The sequence below is a fragment of the Larimichthys crocea genome, chromosome XIII (genome assembly GCF_000972845.2).
Source record: "Larimichthys crocea isolate SSNF chromosome XIII, L_crocea_2.0, whole genome shotgun sequence".
NCBI lineage: Eukaryota > Metazoa > Chordata > Actinopteri > Sciaenidae > Larimichthys > Larimichthys crocea.
In genome coordinates this window covers 25396969-25419845 of record NC_040023.1, presented here as the reverse complement: position 1 = coordinate 25419845, position 22877 = coordinate 25396969, and the positions used below count along the sequence as shown (strand labels likewise).

Genomic DNA, 22877 nt, shown 5'->3' with positions numbered 1-22877 from the left:
TCACACAGTCCACAATCATTGCCTTCGCATGCGACCAAAGCAACATAAAGCTTTGGTGTGTCTGTCACTGTTAAGACTGTATTCCCTGAAAGAAATCAGGGGGGTTTAAGTGAGTGTATATAATGCGTGTGCTTTTCTTTACATGAACCTTTCCAAAAGGTCATGGAATGAATCTGTTCTTTCTCTGTAGCAGCGAGATTAAAATGTCATGTTGTTGTTCATGTGGATTCATTTGAATTACATGGTTTCTGTGGGGAGGTTCATGACAAAAAGAGTAAAACGTCAAAGTAAAACCTGGGTACCACTGAGAGAGTATACTGTGTTATTCTTAGGCTGAATGATATAGAGTAAATTTCCTTGATAAGAAAATAAAAAACTTTAACACACTATAGATAAAAAGAATGTTTTATAACATGCTATTAACCCAATATGCAATGTTGTAAATGTAATGTAAAAAGTAATAAACATTAGTTACATTTATCATTTCTCTTTACTTTCTTTACTTGTATCTGTACACATTCAAAGTTTTCACATGTTAAATCTCGTCACCATAGTTTCACTTTTATGCTAGGAAGGGGAGTGTGAGGTTGCAATCAGTAACTAGTACCACTCAATGCCATCAAATCCTACTCACTGGACCTATAAATGTAAAGAGCTGCTGTGGATGAATGAGGTAACATCACAGGTGTGGCATAACTTTGGCTACTTAAAGCCCTGTTGGTGCAGATGTAACTTAAAGCACAGTGCTTTAATAGCACACTTGGATAATTGGTTTAATTAAAAATGTGGGTTTAAATACCAAAATACTGTTCTTATATAGATAGTAGGCTGACAGTAATATTTCTATAATATAATATTTAAGATAAACTTATGCTGCGTATTTTCTAAGTAGGCCTATATTTTATATTTTTTTCCCTTATGTATGTAAAATGGCTGCTATGATTTAATTTTGTTCATGATTTTGGAAATAAATGCTAAATTACATTATACAAATAATATCTACAGTGTATCGGTGTATCAGTAACACATCTTACAGTTTTGTAGAACTGAAAATAATTCAATTAGCTCACGTATGACGTAATGACAGCTGCAGACGTTGTTTGGTGTCACATTAGCGACATGGAACAGATTTAACACTTTAAAATAGATTATTTAGGACTACTTAACACAATAACACATACAATGACGAAGTTGATTGACACATATTGTTTTCTGCATCATACTGATATATAACTTGAATCAAACTATGAATATATTTTTCTTTATCTAATAACTTTGTATCGAGACAGTTACTTAAATTTATGTTAGCCTAACATAAAAATAAGTTTTTGATATATCAAATTCAACACGTTCACAACAGCAAAATAGTACAAAATAACTTCTTACCTGTAAAATGTTAATCCCTGTCATGTCTTTTGTTAGAACATCCAAAAGCAGCACACATTTTATGTGTTTTCTACTATTTGAACATGTGAGAACACTTCTGCAATACGGTTGCAGCAGAGATGCATCTCCAAGCCTGAACAGAGTATCTACTGTATGTATGTGTAGTCACCTACTGGGGCCTTGATGGGTTTCTTGCCTGGGCCACCCAGTCTGGGGATGCCACTGATTACTATTTCAACTGGTGGAGTAACTGGCCCAAGACATACTCCATTGCTGTAAACATTTTCACACTTCAGGTTACACTGACAGGATTGAAGATTCTTTTGGGGGTTTTTTTGCACAATAAATTCATTTAGATACATATTTTGTCAGCCGCTTATACAATTCTTCATTCTTCGTCACTTTTCTGGCCTTGCATTTGACTTGGGAATCCTAAACTAAACAGAAACAGTGACGTATTTATATAAATAGACTGAAAAAATATATATATTGTGATGACATGTTTTGCCATACCACTGAGCCCCATGATATTCACTTCTGAAACTCTCGCTGTTAGGTGTGAAATACTATAGAGTTTGGTTCAACAGTCTGGTTCTGTTTAGAGTGGAGAGGAAGGGAGATGTGGATGGTAGCAGCATGCTTAAAAAAAACTCAATCATGTACTCATAGCACAGGTCCAGACCCAGACCCAGACTCTGTCCTGTCTGGACCCAGAGCCAGAAACGACATATCACTGAGTTTTCTTCAGTTTTGGCAGAGATTACATTTTGACCGGCATTTTTCTAGCAGTGTTTCTACACCACTACTCAGCGAAAGGGACATCCTACCTGTCTCTGATTGGCCATTACTCGTTGCCTTTGTGGGTTCAAGTTGGTTAGGTCTAGCCATGAGGACTGAGATTGGTGAGGGCAAGAATGTCAGCCAATCACAGTGACAGTGACGGAGAGAAAAATATAAAGGAGACCAAAAAACGGCTTTTAATCCAGAAGACTGCAGCCAAGTCAGCCAATAACTTATTATTTTTTATTTATANATATATAAAATAATTGTAATGTATAACTAAATTATAATGCAACTTAAACATGATGATGCTACGGACCTGTACATTTCTCTGTCTGGACCTCCTTAAATCATAATTGACTACCCCTGACCTATAGGATCAACTTGATGACATACACAGCTATTGTGAATCTTTTTCCTGTAACAGTTTGGATTAATGTTTATTTAAAGGTGTCTCTGCATTATATCAGGAAGATTAGGTATGTCACATCCTGGATTAATATCTAATATCTGTTTCCTGTTTTCAGAAATTAGAGCAGAGGCAGGATTCAATAATTCTGTATTTATGTATCAATAAAGTGTATTTGCCAAGATTCTTGAATGCTCACTTCTTTTATTTTATACAAAATGCTAAAAGGTCTATAGGTCAGCCTATCTCCCAGCATCCTATTTAGCTTTTGATAAATGGTTTTGCGAAGTAAAAGAAACATTTCCAAGAGAAAACACCTCCGAGAAATTCAATTGGAAGTGTCTGAGTAATGTCAACGATCCCATTTTTTACACTGCAGCTGTCAGAATCCTTTTCAGGTAGGTTTTTAGTCAGGCTTTGACATCACTCCCAGACAGGGAGGGCTCTTCAAACGGCATCTTCTTTGCACTTGGCAGGATCCTAGTGGGCAAGTACTGATCTGTCGCTGTGTTTAGCTCCTCGTCCATTTCTGTAGTGAAGTGGTCGGGACTTTCCCCATTGGACGTATCCTTGATGACACTGTAGGTGAGAGCCACGCTGTAAGAAGCTGGTTTCTCCATACGCTGAGGGCCGCAGTGACACAACTTCTTGAAAGCAGCGCGGAACTTCTGAGACATGGCGTTGTAGATGACCGGATTGATGGCGCTATTAAGGTAGATACAGAGACGGCAGAAGAGAAGGAACCAGGTATCTAGGTAGGCCTTGTCCAGGAAGGAGTTGACCACCACTAAGGTCCGGTAGGGCATCCAAAGTAGGGCGAAAAGGATCACCACCACAGCCAGCATCTTTGTCACCTGATAAAATTCAATCGTGTTAAAAAACTGCTACAATGAATTGAAATCACAGGAAACTGGATCATTAACTGAACTTGGAGTTGATACAGTTTGAGCCACAGCACAGGACACGTTTGACTTACTACTTACATTAATAGTGGTTTTGTTTTACTCATGTCCCCATAAACCATGACAGTGTGACACTGAGTCATCATGCACAATACCAGGACCTGAAATCGAAGCAGCACTTTTCCTACTGTGACATTTCAAAATGTCTTCAGTGAAAAACAATGCCATTTAAAGTTTTAATCCTGAAGATCTTCATGAAATTATATTACGTTACTGCTACTATTTATGGTTGACATTTTTTCAGTAATAGGCTTTAAACGTATTTACATTCTGTAACTACCTCTGGTTAACGTAGTTTCACTGTTAGTGGTGGAGTCTGCCATTCTCATTTAAGATTCTAATTATCTACCCACACATAAAATATTAACAGGAAGAGATGTTTCTGTGTAATCCACCATTACTATCTGTAATTTTCTCTCATTGATATAACCTTTCTGTTTACTGAACCATTCACTGAACATTTCCTACTGCTATTGCTTCACGCTACAAGCACTTGATGAAACTCAATGTGAATTTAATTGTCCAGCATTCACAAGAATGCCTGTTTGGGAAGGAGGTTCGCAGTTGTCACTGAGGTTACTGGTGAGAACAATCTTTCATCAAAAATGTCTCTACAATAGAAGACAGATTTGTAATTTGTTTTTAACAGAGGACCAGCTCTAAGCAGATACTATTACTGCTGTAAACAGCTGTAAACAGCTGTAAACACCTGATTGTTTGTTATATGTTTGACTGGAGACTGAATTCTGGGACCAGTATTAAACCAAACAGCACCAGTAATGATTGCCAGCTTAACCAGGACTGAAATCCTAATAATTATAACTTTTGGGTTTGTAATAGGTGCTACTGTGGCTACTAAACCAAAGGCTGCCAACAGACGCCATGATGTTAGACTAATAATTTTTAGTTTCTATTCAGTGTTTTGATGAATGGATGACGATGGTTTGGGTGGTGCAAGAGTTGTTTTAATGAAATGAATGAATGAAAAGTAAAATATTTTTACTAAAAGTTGCTCAGCTAGGCTAAACTTGCTTGCGAAATCAAAACCCCAAACAAATATTCCCCAAAATAAGCAGGCCTTTAAAAAGAAATATAATAATATGATCTGTGGGGGAAATTCACCAACAAAACTAATGTAACCAAAGACCGTGCTTCAACTTTTTTCAGGCCAAGGACCCCATCACTGATAGAGACAAGGGACACCCCTAATGCATATGTAAAATTGTGCTGCATCTTACACTATGCCTACAATAACGTGTAAGACATATCTGGTTAGCTCATGTGACTGCAGAGAATTCATGGGTAGCATATCATCAGTGTTGTGCAAATTATTATTGCTTTTTTTTTTTTTACCTTTCGATTTCATGATACATGCATGAATAGACACTTGCAGGAGTCTTGCTTTGTCTAGTTAGCAGGTAGCAGCATTTATGATCCATGTTAAAATCACATTAAAACACAGTGTTGATGAGAGAAGAAACAGAGGTTTAACCACTTGAGACTGTTGCTGTTAGCAACACTTTTTTGTTGCTGAATAAAGAGGAACAAGACAAGGTTTTTTACTCTTATTTTCAAGTTCAGTGTTCAGATCTTTACCCAAAGGCTGATAACATGTAAGCTGGCTTGGATGTAACTAACAAATAAGCCAAGAAGCTTGGTAACATTAACTTAGGATAAATGCCAGGCTGCTGTAGACAAGCAGCTTGCCACATGATGATATGATTGACAGTTTATGGGACCATGTGAAGATCAGCAGAGCCACACTGCTCAAACATTTGTCCATTCATTATGATGACCACACAAAGATTTACATGAATTAACTATAAATTAACACATCTGCAGTTAAACAGTCTCTAATGTGAGCAGCATTACAACTTTACAACCTGTAAATGAATGCAAAGCATCAGAGACTTTTATGGAACACAGCTCATTTTACCAGAGAAGACATTTATCCAGCTTGTAGCATGTGGGTGGAAACTGTTTCTTGGAAAAAAAACTTTAAAAACACCTTATTAATATTCATATTAGTTTATTATTTATTCAGATGCTGTAAATTATTTCCAAACTAGGAGTGATAAAATCATTATGCAACTTAACAAAGCCTAGATTTGTTAATATAATTACCAGATGATAATCCTGATATGAAACTTGTGTGTAATTACATTTTATCCATATTTATGCTGCGTCGTCTCAACTGCAGTCAGGTGAGTCTAATTGGATTTGATAGGAGCACTGCCAGTGTTATCAGTGAGCGAAATATCCAATCGTAGACCTCATTACTTCTTGACCTTTAGGTAATTCAGTAAGATGCTACATGACGTGTAGTTGGTGATGATTTGTTCTTTGTGTGCACAAGGGGCGGTTAATGCTGACCAGAAACACACGGGAACGTGTGGTTGTGTGTGCGTGTTAGTCCAGAGGCACAACACGAGCCATACTGATGGAGAAAAAGCCTATTTGAGTTGAGGTTAACTGATTAGACTGTCCAACAGATCATGGATCTCCCTCGGGGTACCACACCCCCTGTCATTCCAGGAGGGCTTCTCCCAGTGATCTGATAAACAAACGTCTAGCTCTACCTGAGAGTCTGGTCTGTGCCAGACATTGTGCTATTTATTGTGTTCTATCTTGTTGTGCAGCACTTTGGAAACCCTGTGTTTGCTAAAAACTTGCTATATAAATAAAGTGGATTGGACTGGATTGCCTTCAGAGGTTTCTGTTTTGTTTTTAATAAAGTGGGAACTCTTTGCAGGGTGTTAGAAGCTTTAAGAGGAAGATTTTCATCATTAGCATATTTAACCTATGAGATATTTCCTTAGATTGTGTCTTGCGCTTTTTTGCACCATGAAATGTCTAAACTCAACTAGTGCTTGTCTACATACTGGGTTTAACAAGGTCAGAAGAAAAACAAACAAAGAAGGTATTTAAAGGAGAAAAAATGGTTGAGTTTGAAAATATTTATTAGGCCCATTTGGTTGAAAATGTATCCATTACACCGTTAAACTTTGCCGTTAAATGCAAAGTTTCTATTGATAACCGTCATGGCTAAGATAAGGGTCAGATTCATATTTATGGGATGACCTATGAAAATAAAGAAGGTTGTTTTCACTTTGTCAGACTCTGAAGCACTTTGTGTGTGTGAGGACCTCTGACCTTTCAGCTCAAACACTTGTGACTTTGGTGTTCTCTGTTCTTTGTAATGTTGTAATGTTCTTACATATTCCCTTTGCTCATATTGACTTTTTACCTCTTTTTTTTTCATTCTTACTCTATTGAATAAATCAAAGACAATATTGGAGTAACATCTCCCACTGGTATTTCCCCCACAGCACATTACACATATGGCAAAGGCTGATTCTAATAAACACCTTATGTTTTGTGATCAGCATCTTGATTAAAACTGCCAGTGTGCGGGGTCACCTGTGACATTATCATCCCACTTTTCTTGATGATATTTTCCCCCAGTATGTATTTTTATCTACAGTGATGACATGGCGTCATCAAAAATGCTCCTCTCGTCTTCTTCTCAAAGCATGAGGGGGGTGAATGACATCAAATTGAACTTACCTGTGGTGCAGCTGGACCAATTCTCCCCTACACACACACACACACACACACACACACACACACACACACTCGAACAAACACACTCATCACACACAGTGATAAAGTGAACAGCAGTTTCCCCACCTGTCTGCGGGAGGCAGCTGTGGTGCTGCTGGATGAGTTGGTGCTGATCATCCTCCTTCCCTGACTCCCTGTCTCCTTTTTCCACTTCTTGGTGTTCTCCTTCGGATCTGAAGGCAGCGGGTTTAGGATAAGTATCCTGGCGATCAGTCCGTACAGAACCATGGCCAACATGAGAGGCAGCACGTAAAACACCGCGAAATCTGTGAAGTAAATGGGCAGGTAGTGACTTCTTGACACTTTGTAGGCGCAGGTGAGCAGCACCACGTTGTCATACACCAACTTTTTAGTGTCTGACAGAAAGAGCCACATGACGCAGTAGACAGAAGTGAGCGCCCAGACCAGCATGATGATTTTCTTTGCCCTGGATAAAGTGCACAGGAATTGCGCTTTGATGGGGTGGCAGATGGCGATGTAGCGCTCCACGGTGAAGGCGCTGATGGAGCAGGAGGACGCGTTTATTCCCAAGTACTGGAAATAAGTGATCCCCAAGCATCCCACGTAACCGAACACCCACTGTCCGCACAGGGCGTCGGTGATGTTGGGCAGCCCGGCGGCTGTGAGGACCATCAGGTCAGCCGCGGCCAGACTTACCAGGTAACAGTTAGTTGGAGTCCGCATGTGTTTGGTGGTGAGGACCACCAGTATGACCATCACGTTCCCTACGATCCCCACACCGCATATAAGGGACACCAAAAACACGCTGACCACCTTGTATTCAACTGTGTAGTCAGTCCAAACATCCAGGCTCTGATTGCCCTGCACCGACGTGTCATTCTCCATAGTCATGTTTCCAGTGGTGAGGTTTTCCATAATAGGACGAGGCTGTGCGCTTTTAAGAAAATTACACTGCAGGCATTTAAAAGAAATCACAAAAATTCATTGCAGTAAACTGCAGGGCCCTGGCACCAAAAAGTCCAGCGAGCGTAAATCCTCCAAAAACTTCGTTTTCATCCACATATAATCCAGTCAAAGTGCTCCTTTTTTCTTCAACACGAAATCCAATTTCTGATATTGCAAAGCTGCCAAATGAAACTCCAAAATGTGGTCCATACAAACACAATCAAAACAAAAAGTGGACTGAGCTGAGCTCGGTTGTTGGTTGAAGTTTGATGAGAGGGGAGAGAGGAGGTGTTGCAGGCAGCTCTGCGCCCTGCTCTTGTCTCACTGCTCACACGGTCATGACTGACTGAGAGCTTCCTGCAGAGCCTCTCTGCTCCTGAGAGCCTCGTTCACTGATCACAGTGAAGTCACAGACAGTGACAAGACAGTGGAGCCACAAACTTATGGTCTTATGGCAGGAACTTATGTCTTATAACGACATAGAGCGTTATAGAGTGTTATAAACCATTTTACCATCCATCCACTGGAGATATTGTAGATGTCTGCATCCTTTATACACAATGTCAATATATATTTGAGAATTACTACAAAATAAAATACATGTTGGAAGGATATAAAAGTAGAGGAAAATGCATTTATTTATATAATTAAACCCCCAAACTGCATAAACAGAAGTGATGCGTTAAATGATCATCACTGCAGACTCCAGTGGTGGAACGCAAATTAAATTACTCGCTTTTTTTGTTGTACATGTTATGCTGCTTTATACTTCTACACCTCTACATCTTACAACATGTTGTAGTTTTTACCGTATTTGACAGCTGCTGTGCAGAATAAAATTTCTGAGTTTTTTTATGTATTAAATTAGCCTTACCTCCATCAACTACAGCATTAAAATGCTGCTTAAACATGGATGCTGCGACTGTAACAAAAATCAAATAAAATGATGATAACACATCAGTCACACGGGTCATTTACTGCTCCCAAGCACTGTTTGGCATTTATTATACAGTACATTTTACACACTGTACATACATACAGAAATATTACTGTATTCATAAGGTGGGAGATTTAAAAAAAATGTCAACAGTGTTATGGTCCCTGTCACTCAGTTACAAAGCGCCACATAAAATTGGAGATAACAAATAAACCCATAAACTCGAAAATAAGATCAATCTGAGTCCTACAGGAGCAATGTGACCCTATTATAGGACTATTACAGTGATGGAAGGACATACAAATGTCATAAAGATTCACAAAGGTCACTTTATATCACTCTTTAGTGCAATATTGTGATGATATGTCATTTTGTATGGTGGCTTCAAAAAGCTCACAGCATGACTCGGAATCATGGGAAACATGACTGTAGCAGCCTGTTTGACGTTTCCTGTACTCTGGATCTGCAATTTAGCTCTGTGGTAATAACTGTAGCTCTTTAAATTGGCTGATTCACATGTAAACAATGTGTTAAATGTACCGGAAAGATTGAGTTTCTGTTTCTGTATGTCTCTCTATCCCTCTCTCTCTCTCTCTCTCTCCTCCTGTCATCTACCTGAATCCACATGACTTCTCACGCCTCATCGGTAAGGAAACAAAATGAAGGCTCACACTGTTCAGTTAGATTACAGCATCGCTATGTAGAAAGAGAGGGGTGACTTCTCAGGAGTAATCACAACACCCATGGGTGGTGTTTCAGCATTAGGGCCAAACACCTGTAACATTAGAAAGATGAGCTCAGTGTGGTTCTGATGGAGCTGCTTCTCAGTAGGAGAGTCCTCTACTGCCTGCACTCATCTCCATCTGCAGGATATCCACAAACAGAGACGGTCCATGATTAGTATCCCCCCACCCGCCTAACCTCAAGTGTCCCAGAGCCAAAAAAGATAAATAAACTGGCTGAGGTTTCAGGCAGTCGCTCAACACTGGTTCAGATTAGTGTGATTGTTATTCCCGGGGAAGCTGCACGTTCTCTAGAGAATAGAGGGAAAGCGTTGGATGAAAATTACTTAGATCTCAGCACAGTAGGTTCTGCAGCTGTTTATATTACTCCGTATATAACATTCCCAGGAGGTTGGTTTAGCAATGAGAGCTCAGCAGTCTGAAGGAAAACTGCCTGGAAGGAAGCACGGCTCATTCTTTGGTCTGTATTTTGAACTGTGGACAGATTATCCACCAGACTTTGTGGATAAAACCTTTGTTTGTTAACGGTTTTTTGAAAGTCAGCAGTGGATTATCATGGTTTTAAATGCTCCAGAGTTTAATTCTCATTGGTTAACCCCACTATCGTTTCAAAGATTTTATGTCAGTGTGCACACAATTTACCATGTGATATTAATTCATTGTCACCGCTTTATCGATCCCCTCTGTGTCTATTACATCATTTGAGAAGAGCTAAATGAAGTGCTAGGTTCAGGTGGGACACCATGACAGATCATTACTCCTCGCTGCCAGGGGTTGAGATGTAAACTCACACAATTCACAGGTGGGCAAGGAATTTCGTAATTGACGCCTGCAGAATGCATCCACCAGAGGTGTCAGAGAGAGCAGGCTTGCCCAGTCATTTTAAATGAATATTGATTCTATTAATGTGAATGGGCATGCTTGCTATAATTCATTTCTGATGTAAAATTCCATGGAGACTTGTGGTTATTATAGGTCAGACATCCAAATCTATGAACAAAGTATACCAAATGTTTCATTATTCTTTGTCCTGTCTGTGTTTTATAATCATAACTGCAAAATCATTGATTTATAGACTGATAGGCAACCTTATTTATTTTTTAACTGTTTCCACCCCGCTGAATCTAAAGCTTTGCTGCAGGGTGACAGTGGTGGATGAAGCCTTTAGATCTTTACTTAAAGTGGCTACAATCAATATTTTTTCGCTCGTAATGATGAACCTACAGAGAATTATAACCTAACTCTGCAGCCCCTCTCGGCTTTATTAAGTTTATGGTGAGTTTCAGCTCCTTGTTTAGCCCCTGGACACATACATGTTCAGCATTAAACAGCAGGCAGACACAGTTAGTGACTAGCTGGTGAATGTAGTGCAACAGAAGTAACAGAAGAGCAATATTTTCCACAGGACTTGGTAGAGACCAATGACAGAGTTAAAAGAGTGAGAATACCAGACTTATCTTCACCAGGTAACTAGACTGCAAATTCATTCTAAAGTTGCTCTGTAACTTCTAGATGAGCAAAAAGCAACAGTTTTTTCATATGAACTTAAAAGTCCAACACTCTGAAAAAGACGCTTACTTTCTGTTTTGCCAACAGTTACAGGAGAAGATTTATACCACTCTCATATCTGTATGCTAAATATAAAGCTTCAGCTAGCAGCCAGTTTAGACTGGAAGAGAAAAACAGAACAGCAAGCCTGGCTCTGAAGCCAGAAGATAAAACAATTCGCCTGCAGCACCTCTACATTCAATTTAATGTGTTAAATCCGTACAAAAAACAATATATAAAATGACAAAGTGTCATTTGTCAAACAAAACACTGTACTTGTCCTTTAGTACAGCAGCATTATCAGCAAGAATGTACTAAAAGTCTCAAAAGTAAAACTACATTATTGTTAGCCGGCTGAATGTGAGTGGTGTAATATATACCTTTTGATTATTATATCAGCATTTGACTGTTGTTTTTTTTTCCCCCTTTTTTTTCATCTACATCGTAACTACAGCTATCAAATAACTGTGGAGTAACAAGCTGCAGAGTACCTCTAAATTGTACTTAAGAAAAGTACTTAAGTTAATGGTACTTTGCACCACTGATCAGTGCATAATTGTCTCCCCTGATTCTGATAAAGCCCCCCTGTGCCCCTCTGTCCCTACAACACTGACAGTGGGTCTTCACTGCCATCTTGTGGTCAAACCCTGCGATTGACACATTAAATAAGAGAGTGGAGCCAAGTTGCAGTAGATATTTGGACCAGGGCACATTTCATAGAGATGCAGGTTGTCTGTATAATCCCAATGTCTATCTTACGAAATGCATCTACATTTTAAATTCTTCAAGGTGTGAACACTAATGGCTACTCAAGTGGCTGCCACATGGATTTGTTTGAGGCTTTATGTGCAATAAGTATAAGCCACTTGTGCTGGTATGCTGAAATGACGAAATAAATGCTTTGACATAAAACTGAAAAGAAAAAGTGACTTGGATTTAATACCTATTTAGTGTGCGTGCTTGAACTCTCTAATATTTTGCCCCAGGTCTCAAAGGTTCTCCTCCCCTGCCTTGAAATTCATTTATATTTATGAAATGCATTCCTTCAGACTTCATACTCTTGGGCTGATTTTTCACCAGTCATCTAAAGCTGTAAAGAAGAAATGTTATGTCAGAATATTTTACAATACACATTCACAAACAAAGACTTCTCTGTTAATATAATACATATTTCATCCGCTGTGGCTTTTAAGAGAAAAGCTCCTTTTGTTCCCTAATTGAAAAGTCACGGTAAACATCCCAACAGAAATTCAGAAGCAAACTTGTACTAATGTCAGCAGTGCCAGCAGACTACTCAGTGCTTGGCTCACTATATTCACCAAAATAAATGATGTCTTTGGCCTAAACTCAAGATTTTCTCATTTAACTAATGAATGAAAGTCATCCAATCCAGTCTAAAATGTTCGCCTTATCCATACTAAAGAGCAGCTATGACTTTGCTCAGCTCACACAAGGATAGAGCAGGAGCTAAACTAAACTTGACTGTGCATTTGTCAAAACAAATGGGATGCGGTGACTAGAACACAATGTTGTTTATGTCATAATTAGAGCGCTGTTATAACTGGGCACATCAGAATACCTGTAAGAGATAATCGGTGTGTCAAACAGAGACAGAGAGGCAAAAGACTGGAAAAAACAATTATTATCAAGAGCTATTGAGAGCAAAAGCAGCTGTGGCGTGAGGGGATAACATCACATTAATTATGATAAAGAGACGATAAAGAGAAGAAGGGTCGATGGAGCGGTTGAATTAATTATCCGATTCGGCTTGCTTAATCACCAAAAGCTTTTTTTTTTTCGTGAAGTCTTATCTTTGTGTGAACCATAAATCTCTGTCACACACACACACACACACACACACACACACACACACACACACACACACACACGCACACACACACACACATATATATAAGTCATGAGCAAATCCTTTATTATCCTTCCATTATCCCACAGTGTCTGTGTTGAGGCCAGTCACATCACTTCAATTAGGCAAGTCACTGTAAATTAACTTGAAGGTCCAAGTGCTAAATATTTCATAACTGTGTCTGGCACCTCTGCCGCCACACACACACACACACACCCACTCAAAAACAAGGAGAAAAAACCTTCCACACTGAACCTTAGTCTGCTTTTCTCTTAATTCCCTTGTCATCCTGCTGTCTGCATGCACTCTCCTCTCTTTTTAAAAGCTACTGCAGGGTTTGCGTGCCAGACTTCCCAAACAAACCCAGGGGACTGTGCACACCTGCTTATTAATAATTAACAATACCATCCCTGCTGTCGTGGCCCACTACCCTGTCAGAGACCTCAAGATGCTGAAGAAACTCTACTGACTGACTGACTTTCATTTGACATGTACATCTTTTTCAATGTGTAACAAAGCTCCCAAATTACTTTAAAAACTGAAAAGAAAGTGAAAGTGTCAATTTCTTACTAACTATTAGTTGGTTTCAAACTAATAGTACTTAACTAAATTGGGACCATAAAGAAAAGTCTTCACTATAGGCCTGCAACTACTATTTAATTAACAAGTAATGATCTGTTGATCATTTTCTCAATTTATTGATTGGTTGTTTGGTCCATGGAGTGAAACATTATTCAATGTGACTTGTCCACAACCCAGAATATTCAGTTTACTGTCACAGAGGACTAAAGAAACCAGAAAATATTCACATGGGAGAATCATTTGGGAATCTTGATTTTCAAAATAATTGGCAACTTTTGATAAATAGACTAATCATTAAAGCCTTACTCCAATATGACATGAACACTGTTACAACTGGCAGTTATAACAACTAATCTCTACTTAAAGGTCCAGTATGTAAGATTTAAGGGAATTTACTGGCAGAATGTAATATGCTTTTTTATAATATTCATACAATTCTCATTAGCCGGTAATAACCCTAAAAATAGAATCATTATTATTATATATTATAAAATCATTATTGTTCTTGTTACCTTAGAATGATCCTTTTACTGTATATCTACAGATGTTGCAGGTCTTGTTTCTAGAGCAGCCTAGAACAGAGTTTGACATCTGCTGTAGTGTCTCCTACATGCTTGGAAGGGGAGGGTGAGGTGAGGTACACACTGGACCTTTAAGAACTTGTTTGGGTGTTGCTAACCATTTCAGTGATGTGTATATTTGAGAGTTAGAACTGGTGCAATGGGAGCTGTGGGGTTTTCCCCGCAACATCCGGTTTCACATTCATTAATTTTACTACACAGGCCACTACTATGGGACACTAAGCTGTTCCAGTACCTCTTGGAGCAGCTGGAGGTGAAGCGAGCTCAGTCACTCACCATTCATTAATTCACTTCATAATTCACACCCCCACACATGCTCTTCTTCTCCCTCCCACTGCTGTGTGTGCGGGGATCTCTGCTTCCTCCCCTCTATCACCTTCTAATATCTGCTACTGGCTAAAGAAAAAGCAGAGCTACATTCATGTCTCATAATCTTTATAGTCTTTGTGTGGGTTCATGCCTGTGGCAGGAGACACACTATGAGGATTTATAGCCCTTAGAAGCGCTGACTCCCCAACCGCCCCTCCTCTTCTAAGCATGGTGTCCTTGCCAGCAGGAAAAGTGGTGCACTGTTGCAGACAGATAGCATCTGATAGTTTGCTGTTGTTACCCCTCAGTCGAGCGCACACACGTCAGATTTCAGCTTCTCCTTCTATGTTTCTTTGCATGTGACCAAATCAAATTGTCTACAATCTGTAAACTAATTCCTGGAACAAAAATGGTGGAGTAAGTCTTTGTCTGTCTGCGACTCTCTCTCTATCTTTCTCTCTCTCCTTTACCCTCCCATCCTCTTTGCTCATCTGTTAAATGGAGTCTTGTTGGGAAATGAGCCAAAGCTGTTCACCCAGCCACTAGGACTCCAGGAACAGTGGCGACTATATTTATAGCCGCTGCCTGTGCTAAAAAAGGTGGAACAGTCAGCCAATGAATATTCAGAAAGTGGGATTAAGCACTTAAATCATTGATGGTGACCTGCATTTAGCATGTGGTTTGCACTTTCCAAGAAAACTTTGTCATTTGCTGTGTTAGTTGTTGATCATTTGTCTTTAAAGATGTTGGATTCTGGAAGATGTGGCATAAATGAGATGGACCTCCCAACACGATGACCTATTAGATCTCTAGATTAAACATGGATTAGGATGGCTTTGACATAGTCACCAGTAATCTTCTGAGAGAGCACAGGAGAACAGATGGTGCATGATACATGCAGTTTAACAATGGTGTTTGCATATAGCACAGCTGAATGAAATGTTCTGATTCTAAATGACAACAGCACAGATTACTATTACTGTATACATCAATGGTATCATGCTGTATAGATCTTGTTTATTTACCCTGACATCACTAGAAAAGCCTTAGGCAGTTTATATTGTAATTTGGGGTGTTAAATATTACATTTGTAGTGCTTAACTGCACGTTATGAGTATTTATCTCTCCTGGTATTAATATTACTGTATGTCAAATGTGTGACATTCATGGCTGACTTGATGGAAACCTAATGACACTTTATGGAACCTGAGCTCCTGTGATTTCTCCTATAGAGGCTTATTTTTATGTCTTTAGTAGTGGTATTTTTATCCCCTCTAGCCTACTAACCTGTCCTTGGCTCTATAGTTGTACATTGCATTTTCTGTGGCATCAGATTTCCCCTCACATGTTTCCTACAGGAAGGGCACTGCCAGGAAAATATGCTCGTCGGGTCCTCAGCCTTTCAAATCCTCGTCCTGTTTGTGTGTTGACTGACTGCTAGTGATCTCAATCGGCTCACACAGATAGCTGCGCTCCTTTCAGCGTCTGTGTGTGGGAGGGACTAACAGAGAGCTCCCCTCAGTGCAGCCTGTCGCCACAGCATCGAGCAGGGAGAGAATAGATTCAAAGCATTTTCACTGATAAGGGTTTTTTTTATTATTATTATCTGTCCCGTTGCGTGCCTCTGACTCGCTGTAGTGTCAGTGAAGAGAAGAAGGCATGGTGAAGTAGCCCGGTAAGTGTATTTCTTTTCATCTGTGCAGTCTGAGGAGGTTTTTGTTGAGGATTAGAAAAAAAAATGAGCCGGGTTGTGCATGACTGGTCCACCCTTATGCAGAGAAGCATCTTCTGCTGAATTCAAATAAAGTGTGCGGGAGTATCCCGACACATATTGTGGAAGTATCGGACGTGTTTTGTGTTTAAACAGGCTGCACTGTGAAACACTTTCATGGTGGCTCTCTCGTAAGTAGACCAACTATGTATAGTTTATGTGTGATTTAGTTTTAGCCCAGTTTTACTTATGCATCCATTCTATATGCTATGTTCATTCTCAAACAGAATTAGAATAGAGCTTAATCTCGGTTTATACGTGGATTGTTTTCCTAATTGGATACAGAAGCATTTGGCTAATCACAGCCACTGTAAGCGCCTTTCAGTAAGGGTCCACGGATTTTTCTTAAACGATCCGATCAACTTTAAAGTGGTGGTGATTTCAGTATTGCCTAAGGTATGTGCATTTTGCGCATTGTTCCAAATTACGCACAGGTTTTTGCGCATTGTGGACGTAAGGTTTCAAGCTTTACAAAAAGGGTGATTTAATTAAGATGCACCATTTAAGAGCCGGTGTGTGTGTGTGTGTCCTCTTTTTAAGGGATGCTGTGGAGTGACAACATCGTGGGAGGAAGGCTTAGAGTGAACCAGCTGGTGGTGGAAAACGAATGGCTTCTCCAGAGGTACTTCCCGCAGATGAAGGAGGCAAACAGACCGATCATCCCGACGTCCTTGACCGGGTTTCCATCGCGCTGCATATCCGCAAGTCCGGTGGATCAACAGGAGGAGCGCTCCCGGGGGAGAGCTGCTGTAACCAGGCACGTAGCTGCCATGACCGGTGTCATTCAGCACCAAGGACGGCGCCGCGAAAGGGAGGCGCGGAGGTTAAAGCCGGTCACTTCAGTGAGGAGAAAATCCGGGTTTGTTGCGACGAGGAATTAGAGACATCTTTCACCTATATTGATGAGAATGTTAACCTGCGTCTGGCCAGCCCGGAGACTAGTTGTAAAAGTATTCACAGACCCGTGCGTAACGGCGAGCCTTGCTCCGAGACTTTACCGGAGTTTTCCTTCATGTCCGAGGATGATCTCTCCTTCGGTGAGGGCTCCGGAACTTCTATAGACTATGGGTTTATCAGTGCAGTCACGTTCTTAGTGACTGGGATCTCCTTGGTGATCATCTCCTACGCCGTGCCTCGGGATGTGGCGGTGGACCGAGACAGCGTGTCGGCGAGGGAGATGGAGAGGCTGGAGATGGAAAGCGCCCGAATAGGTGCCCACCTGGATCGGTGCGTCATAGCGGGTCTGTGCCTGCTCACTCTGGGCGGCGTGGTGCTCTCCACGCTGCTGATGGTCTCCATGTGGAAGGGGGAGATGTACAGGAGAAAAGTCATTGCTTATTCCAAGCGTTCAGCCAAACAGTATGGCTCTATCAGCCTGAAAACTAGATCCAGTCCAAGCCACTCCTCTACGCACTTGTCCCTGGAGGAGGAAGTACAGGAAACTTTGACTTAAAATGCTGCATATAAGCCTGTTGTGTATAACTGAGGAATTAATGCCATTCACACACATTCTCTAACACACTGTAGCCTAAAACTGTGTTCATACACTCTACATTTTCGGTCTTAGACTGTAGAAATAGCTTGAATACTGTATTGTATAACCACATGGGAAACAAAAAGGACAAGAAAAGCACTCAAATAGGCAGAACAACGTTATGTGGTGTCAGATAGTTCCCAAATGATTTCATAAGGCACCACAATATAAAAGTAACTGGTAATAATGTGAAGAGCTCTGTATCACACACACACACACACCCAGGATGCAATCTCTGAGAGCTTTCATTTATTATTAAGGCTATTCATATTTAATGCGAATGTTTCCAACAGTAAAATTGTGCACAGACACATTTCAGGAAGTAAGGGAAATGTGTGTCCCCAGGCTAGGAGAGTGGGAGCAAGGAGGGATGTAAAGCTGTCCCTGTCCACTGTGACATGGGAGAATCAGCTCAGTGGTCCACATGGTAATATCCAGTGACAGTCCCTCCCTGGTGCAGTGCTGAGGTAAGCCAGTAAAGTGAAGCTTCATGCATCTGAGCCAAAGCTCCACATCGGTTTGATTGTAGAGAGCAATCTGACTGCAGTCGACAGCGTTGACACTGTACACCCTCCTCTACTCTCGCTTGCTCTTCTTCTCCTCCTTCTCCCCTCACCTTCTGCCACAGGAGACCTTTTCTTTTCTCATGCAGTAAATTCACACTATAAGTTTGTGGAAAAGGGTCCCGGATGACCACAGCCAAGTGCCTGTGACATTTCAAGGTTGACAAGCCTTTGCTTACCTGTCTCTTTCCGTTTTCTCTGTCTCTCTACGTGAGGACGGACTTAAGAACACTAATCGCACATGAAAGAGTTGCCCTACTTCCAAAACCTTAAGCCTTCACTACTTCACAGAGCTAATTACATTTCCAAAGTGAGATATAATTCTTTCATAAAAGGTTATATTTGATGTTATCATGGTGAGTTGCTGAAAGAAATATTGCAGATGACACAAAAAGCTTAGAAAAAAGAGGTTTATCTTGTGCAGACTTGCTAAAAATGGTAATGCCCCAGTGTCCAGGTGAGTCAGAGAGCAACATATTTCCTTGGTTAAAGATTTTATTTCCTGCCTTAGCTGAGTCCTTTTGAAAGCAACTATCTCCTTCTCCTTGCTGGTTGCAGTATGAAGAGGCCCGCAGAAAAGAATAAAAGAATGCCATGCAATTCTCTTGAAAAACATTTTTGATGTAGGTATGTACCGTGTACGGCTCATGAATCATGCATGAAGCACTAGAATTCATTAATATTTGCATATATTCATATACACAGCCAAATGTTGAATTCCACAAGACAAGCGCTCGTAATTCTTATGCAGTGTCACTGTTACCTTGGTTCCTTGTCCTTTAATTTTCTGGGCCATGTGAACATATTTCAAGGCTGACATTCAAAACAACATGAGTCAGCCTCTATTAATGAGATGCGTAGGCTGATTACTATGGTAAACAGCTTGGGGCCACACCATTGCTGTACGTTCCTTCACATGCACTGCTGCTGTGTTTACTGTCACAACATGTCATCAGTGCACAGGCAGATGAAGCAGTGCGTTTCAAGGCTGGATCACAGGAGTCTAATGAGGTGTTTAGCCATCATTATCATTCAAAAACCATTTGTTACAGCAATGAACTAATGCAAGTTTGAGTTCATACAGCATTTCCCTTTCTGTGTCTGTGACCACAGGGCTAACAAGTATGTGTGCATCCCTGAAAAACAGCCATTATTTCCTGAAATGGCAATAAAATGACAAATGAAGAGATTTCCAGGAAAGGTAATAAAAATTTATGACCCATATGAGGCAATGTTGTCCTGTTCTCTTCACAGAAGCCGTAAATCCTCGGCCAGTATTGCAGATGTTAAAGTGATATTTCATTTAGCGAGATTTCCTCATGTTGTTGGCTGTGGAAATGAGGTGCGACGCCCAAGTGCTTGACACTCATTTCTTAGCACTTCCTTTTTCTTTCCCTCACACCAATATATTAATGTGAAATTAAAGCCAATAATAATGCAACTAATGGCAAAAATATGTATCATAATATTGAGCAATTAATTCAAACCGCAGCAATGTAATGGCTGCATTACACACGCAGTACATCAGTGCTTTCCATTCACTGTCAGACTCATATTCAGAGGTGGCATCATCTGTGAGAATGTCACTTTTCAAACACACAGAGGATCTTAAATGCCTGAGGGACGCCATTAACATTGCAGACTTCAAACAGGCTCATCCATAGCACTGAATCCACTGCACAGGTTTTCAGAAATATACTATTACTTCCCCTCGCTCTCTCCTTTTCCTTCTTTATCTCCCTCCTTCTTTCTGTCCTCCCCCATGGTTGGCATCATTCCACACAGCCAACACCAGGCTTCCCCTCATTCAGCCAACTAAACGTGTTTGTGGGATTTAATCAGGGATTTGCTTAAAGCGACAACATTTTACACAGCAAGCTCAAGTGTATTTCCAGAGGTTTCATGCATAAGCTCTTTATCCTTGAGCAGTGCACAGCTAAATCAGCCTTATTGATATTTGGTTGGCTCCTCTGTAAGTCGATCCCTTCAGGTAAGGCCGAGGAGCAGCTCAGCTGCTGCCATCAGCTCATTTCCTAAAGGTGTTATTACACTCCTCCATCTTGTCAATGTTAATACTCAATGTGTGTGTGCGCTTTAGTTCATTGGATTTTTGTGTCAGCTGCTGACCTTAAAATTTCTTTGTGAAACAGTTTCTGTGGAGATATTCAAGATGCTTTGCCGCCATAGGAGGAATACATATCTCTGGAGAATGCAGAGGCAGAACAAGAGGAAACTACATGACATTGAGATACTATATATGGAGCAGTGAAAGGAATATTTTTGGAGATTTACTTTCATGCTGAAAATTAGATGGTAAAATCTATACCCACTTTCAGGTCTGCCTCTTCAATGTGACCCTAAAGTCATAAGTTTAGCTTAGCTTAGCATAAAAACTGGGAACAGGCTGGAAACAGATAGCCTGGCTCCCTTTTTTTGTAAGTTGTTTTGGATAAAAGCATTGCCTAAATGACTAAATGTAAATGTTTTTAATACAATTCGCCTACCAGCATTTCATAGCTCATTAATACGGTTTTTAAGTGGGAGAAGCTATTTTGGTTTCACAGGAAAAAATCCCATTCATTTTTTCCAAATATGATGTTACTTGACCAAGTGGCAACCACCATTGCTGTGAAGTGAAGCCAAGGTGGAAATACTAAAAACTGCAGTTCCTCTAATGGCCACTTGAGGCTGGCTACAGGATAGAATCATTTCCATTAACCGCCATATTAAAATGTCCAACTTCGCAGCAGAAATAAACATGTTTACAGCCTGGTACAAAAAACAGTTTTGGTCTCTATAGCTAATTTCCCCTTTCATGACAACTGTACTGAGGGTGAATTTCTACATAACTAACTCATTGAAATATTAAGGATTAAAGTGCATAATTTACATCATGGCTGCTTTGATGGACAGGTCGGTGCCATTATAGGTGGCTTATTTGAGCACTCAGATGTCATCCAGCCTGCCTCAGCTTTGCCAACAAGCCATGTCTTCGCTGATTTTTAGATTAGCCAGGAGGCAGCAGAGACAGGACTGTTAAAGTTGGAATAATTAAAGCTGGTGTTCATAACATAGACCTACAGTATAGGACGCCATCAGGGAGAGTCCTGTGTTTGTATGTTAAGTAGCACTGAGGATATTGTTTAGAGAAAAAAAATTAAATAGGAACACAGACTGGGGAAAAATACTGAAGAACCAGAACCAGCAGTCCGATCCCACTCCACAAATCTATTAACATCTTGTTTGTTTTATCCGTGTTACAACCAAAGTGTAAAAACCCCTAGTTGTGGTTTTTTGAAGGGGTTATTTGGGGAACTATTTTTTGGCTGGACGCAGTGACTTCCTGTAGTTTCCGCTGGTTGCCTGGAAACCTCACGGTGACGACAAGACACGCAGGGGTCACTGCACCCAGCCAAGAAATAGTTCTACAAATAACCCCCCATAAAACCACAACTAAGAGGCATTTTGGCATTAATCTTCTCGTCTCGTCTGAGTGAATTATCCTAGGTCTCAAAATGTCGAACTATTCCTTTAATAGTGTGCAGTGGACAGGCAGCTTTGTGATGTGTGCACTCAGGCTTGAAGCTAAGCGTAGAAAGAACTGCCTGTCTTTTGTAATACATATTAGACGTATTCATATCTGTGGTGAGCTTGCCCTCCATTTATCAGTGGATAATGCGGCCAAAACAAAAAAAAATCCACTGATTGATTCCTTTGGAGGGAAAGACTAAAGCCAAACTCCTCAGGGATATGACTTCATTCTTGGTTGCTTCCTCCACTGCCTTACTCAGACAGGATATTTTTAGTCAATGTGCATATTGGATTTTTGGAAAGCTCATTGTATTGTAAATGTAGTCCACAAAGCTTATCGCTAAGGATGCACTTAGCCAGGCGGTTTTACATTTAGCCTGCAAGAACATCCTTGTTTAGCTCCATCCAAGTCCTTTCCCCAGTTTCATTTTTACATGGCATTAAAGCAAATGAAAACTAAGTTTATTCTGTCTGTGTGTGTTTTTTTTCAATTCAATTTATTATTAGATGCCCCCTCCTCACCAGTACTGTCCTGTCCTTTCCATTTCATTTTCTTACAAATTTGAAATCCTCAAGGGTTCAGCAGTTTCCTATTATTCGCAGTGAGATTGCACAAAACCCTATTCTTACAAGGAAGGACCACAACTACTGTACCGTGTCAGATCGATTTATGTCTCTGGTCAGCCATGTTTTGCATGGCTGACAGTGAAACAGTCCTCAGAATCACTTTGTCACTCGCTCACTGGTCAACCTCACTAATGCCGGCAATCAGGCCTGCCATAACCAGACAGTGGAACGTCTGTAGAGCCATTTCCTGTGTTGTACTTGGCACCTAAAAAACACT

At 40.4% G+C, this 22877-nt stretch overlaps 2 protein-coding genes across 7 annotated transcripts; one reads left to right on the top strand and one right to left on the bottom strand.

Annotated features, from left to right (window-relative positions):
* Window positions 1-2484: 2484 nt before the first annotated feature.
* Window positions 2485-8047, bottom strand: trhra (thyrotropin-releasing hormone receptor a). Its single transcript, XM_010747113.3, has 2 exons — window positions 7228-8047; window positions 2485-3429 (listed from the first exon to the last, which is right to left on the bottom strand). Exons 1-2 carry the CDS (start codon window positions 8035-8037, stop codon window positions 2986-2988), a joined length of 1254 nt encoding a protein of 417 aa, XP_010745415.1. The 5' UTR covers window positions 8038-8047; the 3' UTR covers window positions 2485-2985.
* An 8053-nt stretch (window positions 8048-16100) lies between these two features.
* On the top strand, window positions 16101-22467 carry tmem74 (transmembrane protein 74). 6 transcript variants are annotated; one of them, XR_003463454.1, is made up of 4 exons: window positions 16101-16309; window positions 16946-19129; window positions 19459-19513; window positions 19616-22467. XR_003463454.1 is itself a non-coding variant. In XM_019269150.2 (2 exons), the coding sequence occupies exon 2, from the start codon at window positions 17013-17015 to the stop codon at window positions 17856-17858; it is 846 nt and encodes a 281-aa protein (XP_019124695.2). In that variant the 5' UTR covers window positions 16101-16309; window positions 16946-17012; the 3' UTR covers window positions 17859-22467. The 6 variants fall into 6 exon arrangements, 2 of the variants coding, with proteins under 2 accessions (XP_019124695.2, XP_027141880.1); XR_003463453.1 differs by having other exon boundaries at window positions 16946-19513; window positions 19616-19703; window positions 20653-22467; XR_003463452.1 differs by having other exon boundaries at window positions 16946-19513.
* The last annotated feature ends 410 nt before the right edge of the window (window positions 22468-22877 follow it).

What these genes read in the sequence shown, in the direction of transcription:
- trhra (XM_010747113.3), bottom strand. Translation starts at nt 8,037, where the DNA reads ATGGAAAACCTCACCACTGGAAACATGACTATGGAGAATGACACGTCG. An exon ending in CAGCTGCCTCCCGCAGACAG is followed by an intron (nt 3,430 to 7,227) that starts GTGGGGAAACTG and finishes GAATTTTATCAG; the next exon opens with GTGACAAAGATGCTGGCTGT.
- tmem74 (XM_019269150.2), top strand. Translation starts at nt 17,013, where the DNA reads ATGGCTTCTCCAGAGGTACTTCCCGCAGATGAAGGAGGCAAACAGACC.